The sequence below is a fragment of the Pleurodeles waltl genome, chromosome 1_2 (assembly GCF_031143425.1).
Source record: "Pleurodeles waltl isolate 20211129_DDA chromosome 1_2, aPleWal1.hap1.20221129, whole genome shotgun sequence".
NCBI classification, from domain to species: Eukaryota; Metazoa; Chordata; class Amphibia; order Caudata; family Salamandridae; genus Pleurodeles; species Pleurodeles waltl.
In genome coordinates, this window is record NC_090437.1 from 596372962 (window position 1) to 596393045 (window position 20084).

The 20084-nt window shown below is 45.7% G+C and overlaps 1 protein-coding gene across 1 annotated transcript in view; it reads left to right on the top strand.

Moving 5' to 3' along the window:
* The window catches only part of NAA15 (N-alpha-acetyltransferase 15, NatA auxiliary subunit), a 761793-nt gene that overhangs the window by 316140 nt on the left and 425569 nt on the right, over positions 1–20084 (top strand). The window contains exon 6 of the mRNA XM_069242270.1: positions 19278–19431. Coding sequence (XP_069098371.1) covers positions 19278–19431 — 154 coding nt within the window. The remainder of the gene's footprint in view (positions 1–19277; positions 19432–20084) is intronic.

Below are 20084 nucleotides of genomic sequence, written 5' to 3' on the forward strand. Positions count from 1 at the left end.
GGCCCACCCTCCTGTGCAGGTTTTTGGGGGCCTGTAGAAGACTCTTTACTATTTTTAGTTTTGGTTGTCTCATCACCCTTCTGCTGGGGAGTCTTTGTGACCCCTTTCTTTTGGTCACCCCCTGTTGAAGTCTTGGACACCCTTGTCTTGACCCAATGGTCCGCCTTCTTTCCCAATTCTTGGGGAGAAATTGGTCCTAGGTCTACCAGATGCTGATGCAGTTTATCATTGAAACAATTACTTAACAGGTGTTCTTTCACAAATAAATTGTACAGCCCATCATAATTACTTACACCACTGCCTTGAATCCAACCATCTAGTGTTTTCACTGAGTAGTCAACAAAGTCAACCCAGGTCTGGCTCGAGGATTTTTGAGCCCCCCTGAACCTAATCCTGTACTCCTCAGTGGAGAATCCAAAGCCCTCAATCAGGGTACCCTTCATGAGGTCATAAGATTCTGCATCTTGTCCAGAGAGTGTGAGGAGTCTATCCCTACACTTTCCTGTGAACATTTCCCAAAGGAGAGCACCCCAGTGAGATCTGTTCACTTTTCTGGTTACACAAGCCCTCTCAAAAGCTGTGAACCATTTGGTGATGTCATCACCATCTTCATATTTAGTTACAATCCCTTTGGGGATTTTCAACATGTCAGGAGAATCTCTGACCCTATTTATGTTGCTGCCACCATTGATGGGTCCTAGGCCCATCTCTTGTCTTTCCCTCTCTATGGCTAGGATCTGTCTTTCCAAAGCCAATCTTTTGGCCATCCTGGCTAACTGGATGTCCTCTTCACTGGAGTTATCCTCAGTGATTTCAGAGTTGTTGGTCCCTCCTGTGAGGGAACCAGCATCTCTGACTATTATTTGTGGAGTCAGGGCTTGAGAAGCCCTGCTCTCCCTAAGTAGGACTGGAGGGGGGGAATTTCCCTCCAAGTCACTATCTTCATCCTCTGAGTTGCCATCCTCAGAGGGGTTGGCCTTTTCAAACTCTGCCAAAAGCTCCTGGAGCTGTACTTTGGTAGGTTTGGGGCCCATTGCTATTTTCTTTAGTTTACAGAGTGACCTTAGCTCTCTCATCTGTAGATGGAGGTAAGGTGTGGTGTCGAGTTCCACCACATTCACATCTGTGCTAGACATTATGCTTCTAAAAGTTGGAATACTTTTTAAGAAACTAAAACTGGTTCTAGAATCTAATTCAAACTTTTACAAACTTTTAAACTCTAAAAGAAATGCTAAACAGGATCTAACACAAGGCCCTAGCAGGTCTTTTAAGAATTTAGAAAACTTTTCAAATTGCAAAAATCAATTTCTAATGACAATTTTGGAATTTGTCGTGTGATCAGGTATTGGCTGAGTAGTCCAGCAAATGCAAAGTCTTGTACCCCACCGCTGATCCACCAATGTAGGAAGTTGGCTCTGTATGTGCTATTTCAAAGTAAGGAATAGCATGCACAGAGTCCAAGGGTTCCCCTTAGAGGTAAAATAGTGGTAAAAATAGATAATACTAATGCTCTATTTTGTGGTAGTGTGGTCGAGCAGTAGGCTTATCCAAGGAGTAGTGTTAAGCATTTGTTGTACATACACATAGACAATAAATGAGGTACACACACTCAGAGACAAATCCAGCCAATAGGTTTTTATATAGAAAAATATCTTTTCTTAGTTTATTTTAAGAACCACAGGTTCAAATTCTACATGTAATATCTCATTCGAAAGGTATTGCAGGTAAGTACTTTAGGAACTTCAAATCATCAAAATTGCATGTATACTTTTCAAGTTATTGACAAATAGCTGTTTTAAAAGTGGACACAGTGCAATTTTCACAGTTCCTGGGGGAGGTAAGTTTTTGTTAGTTTTACCAGGTAAGTAGGGCACTTACAGGGTTCAGTTCTTGGTCCAAGGTAGCCCACCGTTGGGGGTTCAGAGCAACCCCAAAGTCACCACACCAGCAGCTCAGGGCCGGTCAGGTGCAGAGTTCAAAGTGGTGCCCAAAACACATAGGCTAGAATGGAGAGAAGGGGGTGCCCCGGTTCCGGTCTGCTTGCAGGTAAGTACCCGCGTCTTCGGAGGGCAGACCAGGGGGGTTTTGTAGGGCACCGGGGGACACACAAGTCCACACAGAAATTTCACCCTCAGCGGCGCGGGGGCGGCCGGGTGCAGTGTAGAAACAAGCGTCGGGTTCGCAGTGTTAGTCTATGAGAGATCTCGGGATCTCTTCAGCGCTGCAGGCAGGCAAGGGGGGGGTTCCTCGGGGAAACCTCCACTTGGGCAAGGGAGAGGGACTCCTGGGGGTCACTTCTCCAGCGAAAGTCCGGTCCTTCAGGTCCTGGGGGCTGCGGGTGCAGGGTCTCTCCCAGGCGTCGGGACTTTAGGTTCAAAGAGTCGCGGTCAGGGGAAGCCTCGGGATTCCCTCTGCAGGCGGCGCTGTGGGGGCTCAGGGGGGACAGGTTTTGGTACTCACAGTATCAGAGTAGTCCTGGGGTCCCTCCTGAGGTGTCGGGTCTCCACCAGCCGAGTCGGGGTCGCCGGGTGCAGTGTTGCAAGTCTCACGCTTCTTGCGGGGAGCTTGCAGGGTTCTTTAAAGCTGCTGGAAACAAAGTTGCAGCTTTTCTTGGAGCAGGTCCGCTGTCCTCGGGAGTTTCTTGTCGTTTCGAAGCAGGGGCAGTCCTCAGAGGATGTCGAGGTCGCTGGTCCCTTCGGAAGGCGTCGCTGGAGCAGGATCTTTGGAAGGCAGGAGACAGGCCGGTGAGTTTCTGGAGCCAAGGCAGTTGTCGTCTTCTGGTCTTCCGCTGCAGGGGTTTTCAGCTGGGCAGTCCTTCTTCTTGTTGCAGGAATCTAATTTTCTAGGGTTCAGGGTAGCCCTTAAATACTAAATTTAAGGGCGTGTTTAGGTCTGGGGGGTTAGTAGCCAATGGCTACTAGCCCTGAGAGTGGGTACACCCTCTTTGTGCCTCCTCCCAAGGGGAGGGGGTCACAATCCTAACCCTATTGGGGGAATCCTCCATCTGCAAGATGGAGGATTTCTAAAAGTTAGAGTCACCTCAGCTCAGGACACCTTAGGGGCTGTCCTGACTGGCCAGTGACTCCTCCTTGTTATTCTCATTATTTTCTCCGGCCTTGCCGCCAAAAGTGGGGCCGGGCCGGAGGGGGCGGGCAACTCCACTAGCTGGAGTGTCCTGCTGGGTTGGCACAAAGGAGGTGAGCCTTTGAGGCTCACCGCCAGGTGTGACAATTCCTGCCTGGGAGAGGTGTTAGCATCTCCACCCAGTGCAGGCTTTGTTACTGGCCTCAGAGTGACAAAGGCACTCTCCCCATGGGGCCAGCAACATGTCTCGGTTTGTGGCAGGCTGCTAAAACTAGTCAGCCTACACAGATAGTCGGTTAAGTTTCAGGGGGCACCTCTAAGGTGCCCTCTGTGGTGTATTTTACAATAAAATGTACACTGGCATCAGTGTGCATTTATTGTGCTGAGAAGTTTGATACCAAACTTCCCAGTTTTCAGTGTAGCCATTATGGTGCTGTGGAGTTCGTGTTTGACAGACTCCCAGACCATATACTCTTATGGCTACCCTGCACTTACAATGTCTAAGGTTTTGTTTAGACACTGTAGGGGTACCATGCTCATGCACTGGTACCCTCACCTATGGTATAGTGCACCCTGCCTTAGGGCTGTAAGGCCTGCTAGAGGGGTGTCTTACCTATACTGCATAGGCAGTGAGAGGCTGGCATGGCACCCTGAGGGGAGTGCCATGTCGACTTACTCGTTTTGTCCTCACTAGCACACACAAGCTGGTAAGCAGTGTGTCTGTGCTGAGTGAGAGGTCTCCAGGGTGGCATAAGACATGCTGCAGCCCTTAGAGACCTTCCTTGGCATCAGGGCCCTTGGTACTAGAAGTACCAGTTACAAGGGACTTATCTGGATGCCAGGGTCTGCCAATTGTGGATACAAAAGTACAGGTTAGGGAAAGAACACTGGTGCTGGGGCCTGGTTAGCAGGCCTCAGCACACTTTCAATTGTAAACATAGCATCAGCAAAGGCAAAAAGTCAGGGGGCAACCATGCCAAGGAGGCATTTCCTTACACGGGTGGTTTAGCACAAATTTCCAGCATCCACTGCTACATATGGTACACTTTAGCTAGGGTACTAAAACTTGACGTTTAATCCTGGACTTACCACTTTGCCAAAATATGCTGATGGGTCTCTGTATTTAAAGTCGGAATGGATTCCCTAGTACAGTGACATTTCTGTGGTGAGTGTAGTCCCTGAATCTCACCATCGGAGCCACTCATAACCTAATTATTGTATAAAGAGCAAGATGGGAACTATGGAACCAACATTTCTTTTTAATTAAGCTCAGCCTCCCCTTGTGACAAACTGTGCACTCTTGTGACAAACTGTGCACTCTTGTGACAAACTGTGCACTCTTGTGACAAACTGTGCACTCTTGTGACAAACTGTGCACTCTTGTGACAAACTGTGCACTCTTGTGACAAACTGTGCACTCTTGTGACAAACTGTGCACTCTTGTGACAAACTGTGCACTCTTGTGTAATAACTTTCTCAACATGTTTTGAATTTGTATTTTTTATTTTAACAGCAATGAGAAAAACTTAAATCAAACTAAACAATTGTAATCTGTATCTTAAAAGAAAACAGGGCTGTAATCCAATAGTATTTTTTTTTACCCCTGGGGAGAGAGCACCAATTCACTAAATCATGGTGTCCTGAGAAACTTCTGAATCTTGAAACCAGAAGAGATGCATTGTGATGTTGGTACTCTCCCCGCAACAAATTGATGAGTCATTTCCCTCCTATGCCTTTGGCTTCTTAATTACAGTTGTATGTTAGATGTGGGTGAGTCACTGAAGACTGAACCCAAGCTTGAGCCAGATGCCTGGCTCGGCGCAAGTTATTTTTAGCTTCTCAAACCCAAACCAAGCCATGCGTTAATGAGGTTTCTTTCTGCCCAGCCATGATCTAACCTCATGCTCCAAGAATTAAAGACAAAGCCTTAACCTTTGGTGTAAAGTGAGAGAGAGCGGGATCTCATATAGTGGCTGAATTGCATAATGTAAAACCAGAAAACCTGGGATCAGTCCTGGCTTCCCAATCTGACCAAATTATGTGATCCTAGAAAAGAGTTTTAATATTGCTTTGCCTCCTTTTTCTTCAGTCTCATATAGTAGAACACCTTTATATACATATGTTTAGAATGTGCACTATATACAACCTTCCATTGTCTTTGACTTAATAAACTATAACGTTCCATGTATAACAACAACCTAGGTCACCCAGAAGGTGCGCTTCACAAAGGGCTTGTCTATTGGTTTACTAATGGTTTTGATGTTGGAGGGGTAGTGATGTGGTTGGGTTCTAGTCAGTAGAGTAACATTTGGCATTCATGAATTGTTGTTTCTGCTTGCTTGCCAGAAATCAAGCCTTGACAAGGTACAATTTGTGGAAGAACAATGGGTATAATCCTGTGTTCTGGGTTCGTGTGTTCTCCATATAGCTAGCAATTCTAGTTGGTTGGTTACTTGACTGAGTGACTGCAGTAGATGAAGATTGTGCTGTTTTATAGTGTCCCGGTAGCCCTGGGAGGGAATCTCATTGAAATGGCCTCCCACCCCACCATGTGCACCTGGAGGAGCATTACATAATACAGAGATGACTTGCTGGAAGAACAGGGGTCAATCTCTGTTGGGTCCATATACATTAACTAGGGTCACTATTGTCTCATTAACAATTCCATGGGTCAGCAAATAGCAGCATTCAGGATCATTTCGTGTGAGTTCGGGAATAGATTATGTGCTTGTTTTAATTAGAATAGCCGCACATCTAGCTTACTTTGAATAGGAGGCAAAAATTGGTATGCACTTAATATAGTTTGAAATAGATTCTCGGAGTGAATGGTGAGGTAAATATCTTGTAGCAGTGCTATTCATAAGTTGTCATTTAGATAGGCAAGCAGCTGCCTTGCTTTAATTGTCTTATTTAGGTCCCTGATATTTCAAGTAACTACTCTAATATATATCAAGGGATTGCACATTTCTATGTTGGTCAGGGATGTTCTTATTTCAAAGCGAAACAGTTGTGGCTCTGAAGCATGGGTGGCCAGTAGGCCAGAGCCTGTTCCTGCTTCTAGGCAGATTCTGCTGGAAAGGGTAGTCTGTACTTTCCTCACAAGAGTGCCACAGTGAGTATTTTATCAAAAGACAAAGGGGATCGTAACTCGTATTAACAGGACATTGGAATGACATTTTGTCACATAAGCCTGTTAAAGTGTGTTAGAAAAGAACTGGTACAGTAATCAACCAAATCATCATTGTTCATCTTCCCTTTGGCTGGAAGTTGATTATTCCTTGGTACTTGAAGGAGACTACTTAGTGCAGTGGTTCCCAACATTTTGACTTCTGTGGACCCCCATTTTATCAATACTGGAGCCCGGGGACCCCCACTGACTCATTATTGGAATCCAGGGACCCCCACTGAGTCATTACTGATAGTTGGAACCTAATATTATTAAATTTTCTAAGCAGTCGCGGACCCCCTGAGGAGGCTTCGCGGACCCCCAGGGGTCCCCGGCGCACAGGTTGGGAACCACTGACTTAGTGTATTTTTTCATTTTCTTGATGAATTTGAAGGATTTGTGAACATCTGCTTGTCTTTTACCATTATAGGTAGTTAACTAGCTATAACATTTCATAGAGGATAGTAACCTCCTACAGGTTCCGTTTATTCAACATAAACATCTTTCTAGCCTCTTGCACAATTTGTGTGATGTCTGCAAAAGGCGATATGATAGATCCTCTGTAAGTAAAGTCATCTCTTTCTCGTGCTGTATTCAGGTCAACATCCTTATCATGGTATTTGAGTAGCTTGGCAATGATGAGAGTTGCAGTGGCCCTGGTGGCTGCTTAGCATTTATGTTCTAAGCATTAGCTCTACCACAATGGTGTCAAAAAGCTTTACTTTCTGAAAAGATCCACCAGCACTGAATCCATAGAACATGTAGGTAGATTCTGGGACACCTATAATTGGCACTTTATTTCTCCTAGACATTGCCTCCAAGTCTTTATTTTTGCTTTTTGTGAGCTGGTGCAGGTTCCCCATCTTGTGTATTTTCACATTGACTTCAGTTTAGTGAATCCTTGGTCTCTCAAATTGTGTATTTGGCTAGATTGATTCTTGACGCTTGTTTGTCTAGCCTGTTATTCTTCTGTTTAGCTGGTATAGTAAGCGAGTCCAGTTAGTGATCTGTTCAACAGGCTTTTCAGTATATCCAGCAGCAGTGTTTTGATGCTGCAGTCATCTAGTTTGTTGCCTTTTGTGCTTGAACTTCAGCTTTGACTGATGATGGTTTTGTTTACCCATGATGACTAAGAGTGCAGCAGCTAGCGGTCCAAGACAGGTGCCTGCTCAGTGCCCTATTGAAATCAGCAGCTTGATTCTATAGATGACACGTCAAAGGAGTGCATTGCTACCATCCAGGAGAAGGAGTGCAATACACATGGACCCCAGCAAATTCATAGGCAGGACTGTTATGTTTAAGGCTATGCAGTGACGTTTAGCCAGTACACTCAGTCAGACCAAGTCTTTATTGCTTTGATGCTCTACCAGCTAATGTAATGAGCATCCCTAGATTGTAGTTCCCTGTGAGAAAGTAGCCTCTCTTTAGCATGGTTACCCTCATTTTTGGCCTGTTTGTGTTTGTCAGTGTGTTTTGCCTGTCTCACTGGGATCCTGCTAGCCAGGACCCCAGTGCTCATAGTTTGTGGCCTTTGTGTGTTGTCAGTATGTTTGATTGTGTCACTGGAGTTCTGCTAACCAGAACACCAGTGCTAATGCTCTCTCTACTTAACAAATTTGTCACTATAGTTTAGTGACTCCATATTCCAATTCTGATTGGCACACTGGACCCCCCTTATAAGTCCCTAGTATATGGTACCTAGATACCCAGGGAATTGGGGTTCCAGGAGATCCTTATAGGCAGCAGCATTTATTTTGCCACCCATAAGGAGCTCATGCAAACCTTTCATCAGGACTGCCACTGCAGCCTGAGTGAAATAGTGCACACACTATTTCACAGACATTTTACACTGCACTAAGTAACTTACAAGTCACCTATATCCCTAACCTTCATTTACTGAAGGCTAGGTGCAAAGTTACTAGGTGTGAGGGCACCCTTGCACTAGCAAAGGTGCCCCCACGTTGTCCAGGGCAGATTCCCCGGACTTCGTGAGTGCAAGGACACCATTACAAGCGTGCTCTACATGTGTCATACATATATGTAGCTTTACAATGGTAACTCCGAATATGGCTATGTGAGGTGTCTTAAGATCAGGGAAGTGTCCCCCCCCATTCCAAATCTGGTATTGGGGGGACCAATCCCATGCACCCTGGGGGCTCCACTATGGACCTCCAGTACTGCCAAACCAGCTCTCTGTTTCCACTGCAGCCCCAGCTGCTGCCACCTCACATACAGGTTTCTGCCCTAGGAAGGCAGAACAAAGCATTTCCTTTAGGAGAGGGGTGTTACACCCTCTCCCATTGGAAATAGGTGTTAAAGGCATGGGGGGGGGTATCCTCCCAGAGCCTCTGGAAATGCTTTGAAGGGCACAGATGGTGCCCTCCTTGCATAATCCAGTCTACACCGGTTCAGTGACCCCCAGTCCCTGCTCTTGCTTGAAACTGGACAAAAGAAAGGGGAGTGACTACTCCCCTGTCCATCACCACCCCAGGGGTGGTGTCCAGAGGTCCCTGGCGTTAGCCATCTTGAATTCCAAGTTGTGGGTACCCTCTGGAGACCTCTGAGTGGCCAGTGCCAGCAGGTGACGTCAGAGACCCCTCTTGATAGGTCCATACCTGGGTAGTTAGCCAGTCCCCCTCTCAGGGTTATTTAGGGTCTCTCCGCTGGGTGTTTCTTCAGATTCGGTTTGCAAGATTACTCCAGGACTCCTCTGCATCCTCGGCTTCAGCTTCTGACCGGCGGGTCAACCGCAGACTGCAACAAAGTATCCAGGACGACTCCTGTGACCTGCTACTTCATCTCCAGCCAGCAATTGCAACAGTTTCGAAGTTGTAAACGCTCGGAGGACTGCCTGTCTTCACCCTGCACCACAAGAACCTATGGAATCTCCTGTGGAGTGACGGTGTCACTTCCCTGCTTCAGCAGGCACCATTCTGCGACAACAACCCGTATTCTGGGACTTCTCTACTGTCAACGAGTGTGCTCCCTGAAACACAGGTGGTGGACCGAAGTGACCCAGACTGTCGAAAGGTCCAGCTGTCCAAATTTGAGGGGGTAAGAGGTTGCCTCCCTGTGCTGCGACAGTACCCCTGTCCACCGCATCTTCTGGAGCTCCTTGGGCTTCTGTGCACTTCTTCCAAAGGTTCTTCGTGCACAGCATAGCCCAGGTCCCCAGCACTCCATCCTGCAATGCACAGCTCCCTGAGTTGGTCTCTGACAGCCTGGGTCCCTCCCATGTAGTGCTGCGATGACCGCACTTTGCATCTTCTTTGTTCCTGTGTTCTGGGACTCCCGTGGGTGCTGCCTGGTATTCTGGGGGCTCTCTGAAGGGCTGAGAGCCCTCTCTGTCTCCTTAGTCTGAATGGAGACCCCCCAGGTCCCTCCTGGATCCAGGCAGCTCCTCTTTGATGTAAACCTCATACTTGCTTGAACCAAAGCTTGTTTGCAGAATCCAGCGACGCAAAAAGCCTGCATCCAATAACTCTATGTGGGACACCTCTTGCACCAAGCAGGAACCCGCAGCTATCTTCTTTGGTGCATTTCTGTACTTCTCTTCTAACCGGAGAATCCTCTTTTGCACCTTTTTCCAGGTTGGCAGAGGCTCCTGTTCTTCCTGGACTCTTCTTCGACTTCTGGACTTGGTCTCCTCTCTCCACAGGTCTTCAGGTCCAGGAATCCATCATTTGTTGCTTGCAGTCTTGCTTGGTTCTTGCATAATTCTTCATCACGAATTGTAGTGTGTCCTGAGGAAACTTGCTGTACTTTACTCCTGCTTTCCTGGGCTCTGCGGTGGGGTACTTTCCTTACCTTTGGTGTTTTCCTACACTTCCGGCGCCTCTCTATACACTACACTTGCCTAGGAGGGAATTCGACAGTCACATTCCACTATTTTAGGATATGGTCTGTGTTGTCCCTAGGCCCATTTTAAATCTATTGTATTTTCTTCTGTTTGCACTATTCTATGACTGTGTACTTACCTGATTTTTCTTACTATTGTATATATTGTGTATAATACTTCCCTCCAGAAGAAGTATTGCCTCTAAGATATTTTTGGCTTTGAATCACTAAAATAAAGTACCTTTATTTTTGTTAACACTGAATATTGTCTTTTATTGTGTATAAGTACTGTGTAACTATAGTGGTATTGCAGGAGCTTTGCATGTCTCCTAGTTCAGCCTTGGCTGCTCTGCTACAGCTACCCCTAGACAGCCTAAGCAGCTAGAACACTGCCTACAGTTAACTAATAAGGGATTACTGGGCCTGGTATAAGGTCTAAGTACCTAAGGTACCCAACAAAAACCAGGCCAGCCTTCTACACTCCCGCTTACCAGTCCTCAGTTAGGGAAATAAAGCCAACCCTGGCAAAAATGTTTAAACCAGCCCTACTCCCTTTTGCCTTTCTTTTTTCTCTGTCCCCACCAAACACTTCCCCCTTCCCCCCCAATATTCCTCCATTCCCGTTCTTGTTCCTCCTGTATTTTCCTGGGGAAGTTGGAGAAAGTGAAAGAGGAGCTTTCTGCGACTCCCTGCCTTTCATAACTGGCTTCCAAAGGCTCCAGCCCACTGGGGAAAGGACTAGAGGGAACACACATAGACAAAATAATAAGTCTCACCTATGCAAGAACTACTGGCTTTGACAGTGTGTTTTAGCCATTCTTTACACCAATGTAGCTGCTGTTCAGCATGGCTAAAAGTTAGTGATGTGGAGTGGGGTAGAGTAGATTGGGGAAGAGTGGAGGGGAGGGGGTAAAAGGGAGTGGGTGTGGATTGGAGTAGGGGGATCGTGTAGATGGGCATGGTGGAGTAGATTAGATTGGGGAGGATTGGCAGGGTGGGGTGGATTGGCGTAGATCGGTGTCTGGTAAATTTGCGTAGATTGCAGTGCAATGAGGTAGATTGAAGTGGGGTGTGTGAAGTGGAGGGGCATAGAGTGGAGTGGTATAGAGCGACGTAGTGTGGAATATGCTTCATTTGTGCTAATTCTGATATATTCTGAGACATCAGCACAGTTAATTGTTGGTTGTGTGCTAGGGACAAAAACATCCTACACCCTCTCATCTCACATGGGTACTCAGTATGCTTGCCACACAAATTCTCTCATTTTGAAGTCAGAGAAAGAAAAGTAAACACCAAGCTCTCTCGGGAGACAGATCCTGCTGACATTTGACATCTGTCTTTGAATGCACAGCAAATATGACAAAATAAGAACACGATTTCAAGGCTTGTTAACAGAAGGTGAGTTCAGGGAAGAATATAGCGAACAAGGTATAGGCAATAGGAGATAAAGGAGGACAACCTAAAACAAAGCAAGCCGTGAAATAGAAAGCCAGAAAATGTGAGTTACAGGCCACAAAGCCAATAGTCCGCAAGGAACGGAATGTATTCCCAGGGTGACTGTCAGAATGCCCATAGGAACTCATAAACCACTCAGCTGCACTATCTGGTAGGTTTCGACCTAAAAACTAGCAGTCTCGGCCTTTCCGCAGCAGGTTGCAAATTTCAAATGCAGTTCACTTTGTGTAGGATGGTTCAGCAACTCTTGTCTCAACAAGTCCATAGGCAAATAATGATTGCTAAGGAAAGAAGTGGCCGACTATGTCAGTAAGTAGTCTCTGGCTTTAGGCGCCTCATTAGTGTGATCCTCTTGGGTCATTGCACTCTGATTGTAGCTGTTCTTCTTTTTACATTTCACCTGTATGCATGCACTTGCACGCTGTGCTTGCGGAATCTTCTGTTGATGAAAAAGAAACCTTAATAGGGCATTGGAACCTGCCCCTTAACTACATGTACTTACCATGTGTCTATTCCAATGTCGCTCTGCTTTCCCTGCTTCTCAGTGGTCAGCACTTTGTCACTTTTGTCATCACTACTCATTTCCCTGCTTTGCTTGCCTGTCGATGCTGTGGCATGTTGCATGGCCAAAGTACAACTTCCTGTCAGTGCCAGTGGCTACTGGCCAGTGTCCTTCCGCCAGCTACGCACTTCTGGAGGTACTTTTTTATTTTATTTTATTTTGCTAGCAGGCCGGTTTCCCTCCTCCCCGGTGCTTGAAGAATGTGGGGGCAGCATGGCTGATTTGACTACCTTAATCGGCAGTCCAGGCTTTAAAGCTTCCTCATGTAAACAATGGGGCCCAAACGTAATAGCTCTAGGCCCAGAGGTGCTGTCTCATAGCCCTGACCCTTAACATGCATTCCATCTGTCATCGCACTACTGTGAGTTATTTCTCTGAATGCAACAGGAAATTGACTGTAACGCACGATTCATTGTGCAGCAGTGCACTGTTTTTCCCTTTGTAATTTGCCTTTCATAAGCAGTTGTCTGCCTCTGTCATTTTGTCAGGCTTTCTGGTTTCTCGCGCAGTCTCCAAGGTGATACAAGATGTTTTTGTGTGTGTAGAGTCGGGCTTGCGGAAGTCTGTGGGGGTGGACAAAAGGAAAGTTCGTAGAATGCTCTGCACCAGCTTTTCCTCTCGATGCAAGAAAGTAAGCATGCACACTCGCACAAATCATCTTCATTCAACAGGGAATGTAGACCAGTGCACATGGCGAGGGCTCGTTATGTAGGCAGGTGGAAGGACATTTGTCCATGTGTTTGACCAAAATAACCAGTAGTGCTGGCACTACACCGGTAGGGTGGCTGCTGCAGGTCACTGTTCTGATCCTTTCTAGGCGAGTCCTGGATTAAATGTGTGTACCTGTGCCATCTTGGTAGTCGCTGACATCACATTACTAGTTTTCTTTGTCCAAGCAGAAGTGGGCAGAGGGTGTGTCTCTTGCAGTATAACAACATTCTCTCAGCCAGTCCGTGGCTGCCCTCTACCTGGTGAATCCTTAACACAAGTTTGCAGACTGCTCACTGTGAAGCCGACGGGCTCCATACTCTTTATAATGCAGATGCCACGATTTGTATGCTTGGGAATAGAAATGTCCATGCTTTAGGCTCTGCAGAAATTTTTAGGGGGGAGAATTTTTTTTTGGGGGGAGAACACGTAAACGATTAAACATAAGAAGGAAAGTCCAAGGCCGTCAAATGAAACTAAGCTCAATAAACTCTTCATGCTGACTTGAATAATTGTTTTCAGGCCTCTGTTTCAGTGAAAATATACTAGAAAAAACGGAGTCTTGCATGTTTATGCACCAGCTGTACAATGAATTGTATTGAAAGGAGCGATAGCTCTGTTGTGTGCAATTTAGGAACAGGCATTGGCAAAGCCAATATCTTTCACCGTTTTCAGGTCGAGCGTGAGACCTCTTGTATACTTTTAAGTATACGTCTTCTGTGGGATTCCAGCTATTTCATTTGTTAGTTTGTGTCATTTAAAAATCCTTGATTGCTAGTGGTCAGTCATGCCTGTTTGCCCCGCCTTCTTCTGTGTCGGCACAGGGACCAACTACTGTATAGTTCAGCTTTATCCTGTTTATCTGGTTTGTAGGTTTTGGTTTACTTTGTTTCCTCCTCCTGTCCTGGAAAGCTTTCATTTTCATTTGCAGAGCATTCTTCGTCTGAGCTTAGCTGTAAACGAGGCTATAAATCAAGCTGTTATCTTGGTCACATTTGGTCTTTGTGAGCTCTCTGCACCATCTTTCAGCTGCCTGGCTCCTGCTCTTCCTTAGCTTGGATTTTCTTTACCAAGTGTACATGCCTATGTGCTGAGAGCATGGGTGGAGAATTGCTTGTAATTGCTTAGAGCCTAGGCACCCATCTCTGCCAGGGCTCTGCAGTCCAAAGAGACAGTGCCCACTTCTGCTTCATACTGGGATCCCACTTGCAGCTCCATCAGTGCACCTCAGTTCACACACTCCAAGCCCCACAGCCGTGCCTGTGCCAGAATTCCAAACAGTCTGCGAGAGCACCTCAGTTCTTAAAGGTCAGTACACACTGCTGTTTCAGTACTGGGACCTTGGGCGCAGCTCCATCAGTGCACCTCAGTTCTACCCCGACAAGGTCACTTCCTTTCCTGTACTGGGAGCCCACTCGTATACAGTTTCATTACAGTAGCTCAATTCTAATATTCAGTCCCACTGCCAGGCCAATATTGGACCCAAAAGTGCAAAACATAGCTCAGCCAGTGCACCTCAAGTCTAACATGTAATGCCACTGTTGATGGGAGCCACCACATCTCTGCGAGAATCCATCAGTTCTAGCATTCAGTGCACATTTCTTCTCAGTACTAAGGTGTAGGAAGTTGGCTCTGTATGTGCTATTTCAAAGTAAGGAATAGCATGCACAGAGTCCAAGGGTTCCCCTTAGAGGTAAAATAGTGGTAAAAATAGATAATACTAATGCTCTATTTTGTGGTAGTGTGGTCGAGCAGTAGGCTTATCCAAGGAGTAGTGTTAAGCATTTGTTGTACATACACATAGACAATAAATGAGGTACACACACTCAGAGACAAATCCAGCCAATAGGTTTTTGTATAGAAAAATATCTTTTCTTAGTTTATTTTAAGAACCACAGGTTCAAATTCTACATGTAATATCTCATTTGAAAGGTATTGCAGGTAAGTACTTTAGGAACTTTAAATCATAAAAATTGCATGTATACTTTTCAAGTTATTGACAAATAGCTGTTTTAAAAGTGGACACTTAGTGCAATTTTCACAGTTCCTGGGGGAGGTAAGTTTTTGTTAGTTTTACCAGGTAAGTAAGACACTTACAGGGTTTAGTTCTTGGTCCAAGGTAGCCCACCGTTGGGGGTTCAGAGCAACCCCAAAGTCACCACACCAGCAGCTCAGGGCCGGTCAGGTGCAGAGTTCAAAGTGGTGCCCAAAACGCATAGGCTAGAATGGAGAGAAGGGGGTGCCCCGGTTCCGGTCTGCTTGCAGGTAAGTACCCGCGTCTTCGGAGGGCAGACCAGGGGGGTTTTGTAGGGCACCGGGGGGGACACAAGCCCACACAGAAATTTCACCCTCAGCAGCGCGGGGGCGGCCGGGTGCAGTGTAGAAACAAGCGTCGGGTTTTCAGTGTTAGTCTATGAGAGATCAACGGATCTCTTCAGCGCTGCAGGCAGGCAAGGGGGGGCTTCCTCGGGGAAACCTCCACTTGGGCAAGGGAGAGGGACTCCTGGGGGTCACTTCTCCAGTGAAAGTCCGGTCCTTCAGGTCCTGGGGGCTGCGGGTGCAGGGTCTTTTCCAGGCGTCGGGACTGAGGTTTCAAAGAGTCGCGGTCAGCGGAAGCCTCGGGATTCCCTCTGCAGGCGGCGCTGTGGGGGCTCAGGGGGGACAGCTTTTGGTACTCACAGTCGTAGAGTAGTCCGGGGGTCCTCCCTGAGGTGTTGGTTCTCCACCAGCCGAGTTGGGGTCGCCGGGTGCAGTGTTGCAAGTCTCACGCTTCTTGCGGGGAGATTGCAGGGTCTTTAAAGCTGCTCCTTGAAACAAAGTTGCAGTCTTTTTGGAGCAGGTCCGCTGTCCTCAGGAGTTTCTTGTCTTTTTCGAAGCAGGGCAGTCCTCAGAGGATTCAGAGGTCGCTGGTCCCTTGGAAGGCGTCGCTGGAGCAGAGTTCTTTGGAAGGCAGGAGACAGGCGGGTGAGTTTCTGGAGCCAAGGCAGTTGTTGTCTTCTGGTCTTCCTCTGCAGGGGTTTTCAGCTGGGCAGTCCTTCTTCTTGTTGTTGCAGGAATCTAATTTTCTAGGGTTCAGGGTAGCCCTTAAATACTAAATTTAAGGGCGTGTTTAGGTCTGGGGGGTTAGTAGCCAATGGCTACTAGCCCTGAGGGTGGGTACACCCTCTTTGTGCCTCCTCCCAAGGGGAGGGGGTCACAATCCTAACCCTATTGGGGGAATCCTCCATCTGCAAGATGGAGGATTTCTAAAAGTTAGTCACTTCAGCTCAGGACACCTTAGGGGCTGTCCTGACTGGCCAGTGACTCCTCCTTGTTGCTTTCTTTGTTCCCTCCAGCCTTGCCGCCAAAAGTGGGGGCCGTGGCCGGAGGGGGCGGGCAACTCCACTAAGCTGGAGTGCCCTGCTGGGCTGTGACAAAGGGGTGAGCCTTTGAGGCTCACCGCCAGGTGTCACAGCTCCTGCCTGGGGGAGGTGTTAGCATCTCCACCCAGTGCAGGCTTTGTTACTGGCCTCAGAGTGACAAAGGCACTCTCCCCATGGGGCCAGCAACATGTCTCTGGTGTGGCAGGCTGCTGGAACTAGTCAGCCTACACAGACAGTCGGTTAAGTTTCAGGGGGCACCTCTAAGGTGCCCTCTGTGGTGTATTTTACAATAAAATGTACACTGGCATCAGTGTGCATTTATTGTGCTGAGAAGTTTGATACCAAACTTCCCAGTTTTCAGTGTAGCCATTATGGTGCTGTGGAGTTCGTGTTTGACAGACTCCCAGACCATATACTCTTATGGCTACCCTGCACTTACAATGTCTAAGGTTTTGTTTAGACACTGTAGGGATACCATGCTCATGCACTGGTACCCTCACCTATGGTATAGTGCACCCTGCCTTAGGGCTGTAAGGCCTGCTAGAGGGGTGTCTTACCTATACTGCATAGGCAGTGAGAGGCTGACATGGCACCCTGAGGGGAGTGCCATGTCGACTTACTCGTTTTGTCCTCACTAGCACACACAAGCTGGCAAGCAGTGTGTCTGTGCTGAGTGAGGGGTCTCCAGGGTGGCATAAGACATGCTGCAGCCCTTAGAGACCTTCCTTGGCATCAGGGCCCTTGGTACTAGAAGTACCAGTTACAAGGGACTTATCTGGATGCCAGGGTCTGCCAATTGTGGATACAAAAGTACAGGTTAGGGAAAGAACACTGGTGCTGGGGCCTGGTTAGCAGGCCTCAGCACACTTTCAATTGTAAACATAGCATCAGCAAAGGCAAAAAGTCAGGGGGCAACCATGCCAAGGAGGCATTTCCTTACATAAGGCTCACACACACACCTTTCAAGACTCCTCGCTTATGTGGTTCCGAGGCTATGTTGCTCCCACACTGGACCCCACTCTTAGTTTCACCAGGGCACCTCCAGGCTAACACCTGGCATCACAGGGACACCAAAAGTAGGTTCCACACATAGCTCCATTAGCATGTCTCACTTCTGACCTTGTGTGCCCATTAGTATTCCAGTACTGCAGCCCACATACAACTGTCAGTGCACCTCAACCCTAGCCTGCAGTGCCCCTTTATTCCAATACCAGGAATTACACAGTGCTCGGTTTGTCATCCCTCAATGCTCTTTGTTATTCCAGCACTGGGCCGGGACACAACTGTCTGTACCTGCAGTCTGAGGTGCCTCAGTATTGCTGTACTGGGGTTCACACATAACTCTGCTAATGCACCTCCTGCTGTTCTACAGTGCCTCCTGCTGTTACACACACTGACGTCTGCTTGAGGACGTGGAGGAGCCAATTAAATCTATTCTTCCCTGCCATCTTTATTTGGGAGTGTCTGTTTAATCTATCTCAATCCGTTCTTTCCTTTACTATGTTTACTCTCAATGCTCTTTCTCCCTCACTTTTCTCTTTCCACCTCTTAAAATCCACACGTTAACAGTTTTACTCTCTTTCAACTGTTTATTTCTACTCCTCCCTTTTTTTGTTTCCCTCTTCTTGCTACCTCCTCTTTCAAACTTGCAAAAAGGTGGTTATTTCTTTCCTTGTTTCATTCTTTTTTTTGTCTTCATCAGGCGTTCATTGTTTAACTATTTTTTCTCTTCGCTTCTTTTTTTGTCTTTTTTTTTTGCTCCTTCCTTTGACTCGCTATGCGTTCTTTCACTTTTTTAATTTCTTCCTTCCCATCTCCGGTGTTTTTCTTATCTTTATCTGTCAATTCACTATAAATCCCTCTTTTTCCCGTCTGTATGTGGAAGCCACAAGTTACTTGTTGGGACCCGAAGTCTCAGTGGTTTTCCCTTTCTGTCTTTATGGAAAATGTCAGTACAGGCATGCCCAGGTTCTTTCGCTGCTTGTTTCTCTCACCATCTCTTTTTTCTCTAATGTTCATTTTTCTCTCTTTTTACACTTTTCATTATTTTTTCCTCTATCTTTTCGCTATCTTCCTTCCTTTTTTGTCTCAAACGTTTGCTCTATTTTTCATTTTCTCGTTCTTTCTTTCCCTTTTATTTGCAACACATTCTCTTCCGTCCTTTTCTCTATTGTATTCCTTTTGCTTCTCTTTTTCAGCCCCATCCACTTTCTCTCCTGAAGCCTAGTTATCAATGGAGCAACAGGTGCAGTGGCAACGGGCCCAGAGACCTATGGGCCTCACTCATCTCTAAATTCTGCTGTATTTTCCTACCGAAATTGCAGTCAACCATTTTCCTTTCTTACTACAGGGCCCATGACACCGTTACAACACTTGTCCTCTTCATCTTTACTCCTGACTCCCTCTATCCTTCCACCCTCCAGTCCGTCCCAAAATATATTTTTGTTATGGTGTTTTGAGCATTACACTCTAATGCCAATAGTTTATTTCTGATAAAGGTTTATATGATAATTGTATATGTTTTAAGGTAGAGGAAGAAGGTAAATGAACGTACTTTAAATAAATGCTGGGCCACTGGAATTATGACAGGAAAAGACAAAATAGGCAGGGTTGACCAATTTATATAGCAAGAAAAGTCCAGTTATGAATTTACCGTAACTCAAGAAAATGCGAGACCTATTGCATTGCAAATTCTGATTTATTTAGCAATTTATCTTACTATATAACTGGAATATAAATATTGGAAAAATGTTATAATAAAGTTTGTTTTAAATTTGCTAAACTGTTAATAGTTTATTACCTCAGCGTACATCACAACATAAACTATTAATGGTTTTTCAAATTTAAAACAAACATTATTACAACATTTTTCTAATATTTATATTCCAGTTAGGATAGAATGCAAAAGAAAAAACAAAGATGAAACCTACTGGCTTTGCCAATGCTTGTTTTTTATTGAGCCTTGCACCTTGTCATAGAGAAAGCACCTCCTGCATCTCCTCATTTAAATTGAGAGCATTCAATATTATCCTACTTATTGCACAGTTATGTAAATGATATGCTTTGATTTTTAAGAAACTAAAAAATGTTTTTGCTCATGCAGACGTCTCCTGATAAAGTCGATTATGAGTACAGTGAACTACTTCTGTATCAGAATCAAGTCTTGCGGGAGGCAGAACTCTATAAGGAAGCCCTTGACCATCTTGTCACCTATGAAAAGCAAATCTGTGATAAACTAGCTGTTGAAGAAACTAAAGGTACTACATAGATTTTGCCTTGTAGGGATACTTGTATGCTAATGATTGCCATGTTGTAACAGTTTGTTTAAGACATAAGCTAACGTTTTTTTCAGTGGCTTTGGGCATGTTGGTACTTGGTACAATTAAGTATAAAGACATTTTAATTTCGGCAACCCTTTCTAAATAGCTCTGAGAGTTAAGCCCTCTTTGATTAGCACAGTCTTTCTTGAAAGTGGTAGGCACCACTTCAGTGTTTCTTTGGGCTATTGAGTACATGAGAGTATGGAAATAACCTACTATGAAAAACAGTGTTGTACAACAGAGTGATTCTTTCCTGCACTTTTATTACTGCTCATGTCATATATAGTTTATACAGTCTATGCTTTACAGGTTCTAGATAATTGGACAATGGCTGTTACCCCTTTCATTCCTTAGTTTCTATAATTAATTGGTTTCAGACACATTTTGTCACTTTTGCTTTTCAGTCGCTCACTTACTTTGTTTCCATTAGAAGGAATGGTGAGACAGAACTGTTCCCTGTTTTTGTTTATTATTGGAAACAAGAATACCTATCATAGCATCATTTGCACTTAGTGTATACCTCAACCACAAGTTAACTAGTAATTAAGGCACTTGGATTTCTTTTTTTTATTTTTATTAAAATATTTTAT